At 40.3% G+C, this 2598-nt stretch overlaps 1 protein-coding gene across 1 annotated transcript in view; it reads left to right on the top strand.

Moving 5' to 3' along the window:
- Window positions 1–2598, top strand: part of LOC107020401 (probable UDP-N-acetylglucosamine--peptide N-acetylglucosaminyltransferase SEC) — a 12593-nt gene extending 9995 nt beyond the window's left edge. The window contains exons 20-28 of the mRNA XM_015220749.2: window positions 70–237; window positions 540–650; window positions 812–898; window positions 994–1121; window positions 1202–1284; window positions 1385–1490; window positions 1583–1729; window positions 2122–2242; window positions 2366–2598. Of these exons, the coding sequence (XP_015076235.1) occupies window positions 70–237; window positions 540–650; window positions 812–898; window positions 994–1121; window positions 1202–1284; window positions 1385–1490; window positions 1583–1729; window positions 2122–2242; window positions 2366–2479 (1065 nt within the window). The 3' untranslated portion in view covers window positions 2480–2598. The remainder of the gene's footprint in view (window positions 1–69; window positions 238–539; window positions 651–811; window positions 899–993; window positions 1122–1201; window positions 1285–1384; window positions 1491–1582; window positions 1730–2121; window positions 2243–2365) is intronic.

The raw sequence follows: 2598 nt of genomic DNA on the forward strand, positions 1-2598 counted from the left end.
CCCCCCCCCCCCCTCCTCATCTCCTCCCTACGCAGTTCCTATTAAGCCTACAAGGACTCCTGTTACCAGGTGTTCTGCTACGCTTTGAGTCCAAATGATGGCACTGAGTGGAGGCTCCGCATTCAGACAGAAGCAGAGCATTTTGTTGATGTATCGTCCTTGGCATCTGATGTGATAGCTAGGATGATTAATGAGGATCAAATACAGATCCTAATCAATCTTAACGGTTATACTAAGGTAAGATATCGGTTCCTAACCTTTTTAATGAAATCATAGAACCAGAAATAAACGGACCCATCATTGTTTGGGATTCTCCTCAGAATTATGGAGATCAGGTTAAAAATTGGATAAGCATGACCTTGGGCTATGTGTATTTCGAAAATGTCATCTCATTTTTTTCATTGCCCAACTGCAGGGTTCTGGAAGGTCTCATGAGCTTTACTACTTCAATTTTGTTGTCATATGACCACATATTTATTCTGCAAAATCTTGCATCGTAAGCTACTGTTCATCTTTAACCTGCTAATTATGTTTTGTAGGGGGCCCGAAATGAGATCTTTGCAATGCAGCCTGCTCCTATCCAGGTTTCGTACATGGGGTTTCCTGGAACCACTGGAGCTAACTATATACATTATTTGGTTACAGATGAGGTATTTTACTTATTTTCCGTTTTCTTATGATCTTGACATATATATATATATTTTTAATACACTGCAGTTTGTTTCACCTACACAGTACTCACATATTTCATCTTCAAATTATCTGCTGTTCTTTCTTGTCCTTGATATTGCTTCTCCTGTATACTTGGTAGTTTGTGTCACCTACGCGGTACTCACATATTTACTCAGAGAAGCTTGTCCATCTACCTCATTGTTATTTTGTCAATGATTATAAGCAAGTGAGTTCTTGGGCTCAAGCTTCTGAGATTCTTATTTTGAATTTTTGTAATTGTTCTCTTTCTCAAATATTGATGGGTTTCATGCCACTGTCTAGAAAAACCGTGACGCGTTAGATCCAAGCTGTCAACCAAGGCGCTCAGATTATGGGCTGCCAGAGGACAAATTCATTTTTGCTTGTTTTAATCAGCTCTACAAGATGGATCCTGAGATATTTAAGACATGGTAGTGTTCGGATGGCTTTTATATTGGTATATATCCTGCTGGTTAAGACAAGTTGCATTATACTCAGTTTGATATTGCAGGTGCAATATTCTTAAGCGTGTACCAAACAGTGCTCTTTGGCTGCTCAGATTTCCAGCTGCAGGGGAAACAAGGGTTCGCGCACGTATGTTTCTCCACATCACTTCTGTTACTTTAAGCTTGTGTGATGAGGCTTTTGAATTATTATTCTATGGAATCTGTTACCAGAGATTTATTTTTTCCAGATGCTGCCGCACAAGGTGTGCAGCCGGATCAAATTATTTTCACAGATGTTGCGATGAAACAAGAGCACATCAGACGCAGCTCCTTGGCTGATCTTTGCCTCGACACGTTAGAATATTACAACTTCTCTTGCATCTTCCTTTTGCAATATCCTGTGTTGATTCAACTCATGCCGATGAATTGGTTTCTTTTTCTCGCAGACCACTGTGCAATGCACATACCACTGGAACAGATGTACTTTGGGCTGGTCTTCCGATGGTCACCCTTCCCCTTGAGAAAATGGCAACTAGAGTGGCTGGATCGTTGTGTTTGGCCACAGGGGTTGGTGAGGAGATGGTTGTTAGCAGGTAGGTGTTTTCGACTTTGCAGGTTGCTATGATGGCTTGGACCTGACAAACATGTTCCTTTCTCAAGTTGATATTTCCATTGAATTGCACTTTAGAAGCTTTATTTATGATACATGTGTACTCTTATCTTGTATGGCTAGCGGTCTACTATTGGTATATATCTTTGGTACGAACTCGAACTGACCGTAAGACTGAACAATCCAGTAAAATTTTATTCTGCTTGTGAGAATTGCACTATGAAAAGGGTATCCTACCTAGATATAAACCATATAAAGCTATAGTCTCAGACAGGGATGATGTGTGTAGAAACAAAGGAAAGGAGAGGATACTTTTCTTATCCGTGTATTTCTTCCTTTTCGGGCTTTCATTTTGATTCACTTCATTGTTTTCAGTATGAAGGAGTATGAAGAGAAGGCAGTGTCACTGGCACTGAATCGTCCCAAGCTCCAAGATCTCACCAAGAAACTCAAGGCTGTTCGCCTGAGTTGCCCTCTGTTTGACACAGGGCGCTGGGTGAGTGATTCAATGCTTATGACGTCAAGTACTTTAAGATTTGCTTAACCCCCGTTACAAATGTGTTGCTTTGAGTCCTACTCTTTTAGTTAACAGTGCTTATTCTTTTCTATGCATCATTAGGTACGGAATCTGGAGCGGTCTTATTTTAAGATGTGGAATCTCTATTGCTCTGGCCAACATCCTCAACCGTTTAAAGTGACTGAGAACGACATGGAATTTCCTTATGACCGGTAGATGTAAAAACAGTAATATAAACGGGATTGTACATAATACTTAGAATGTGAAGAGCTATTTATTCTAAAGGTTGACTAGGTGTCTCTCTGTTCGTAATGGTATTTAACGGTGAGTTTCTA

Source organism: Solanum pennellii, chromosome 5 (genome assembly GCF_001406875.1).
Source record: "Solanum pennellii chromosome 5, SPENNV200".
In the NCBI taxonomy this organism is placed as follows: Eukaryota; Viridiplantae; Streptophyta; class Magnoliopsida; order Solanales; family Solanaceae; genus Solanum; species Solanum pennellii.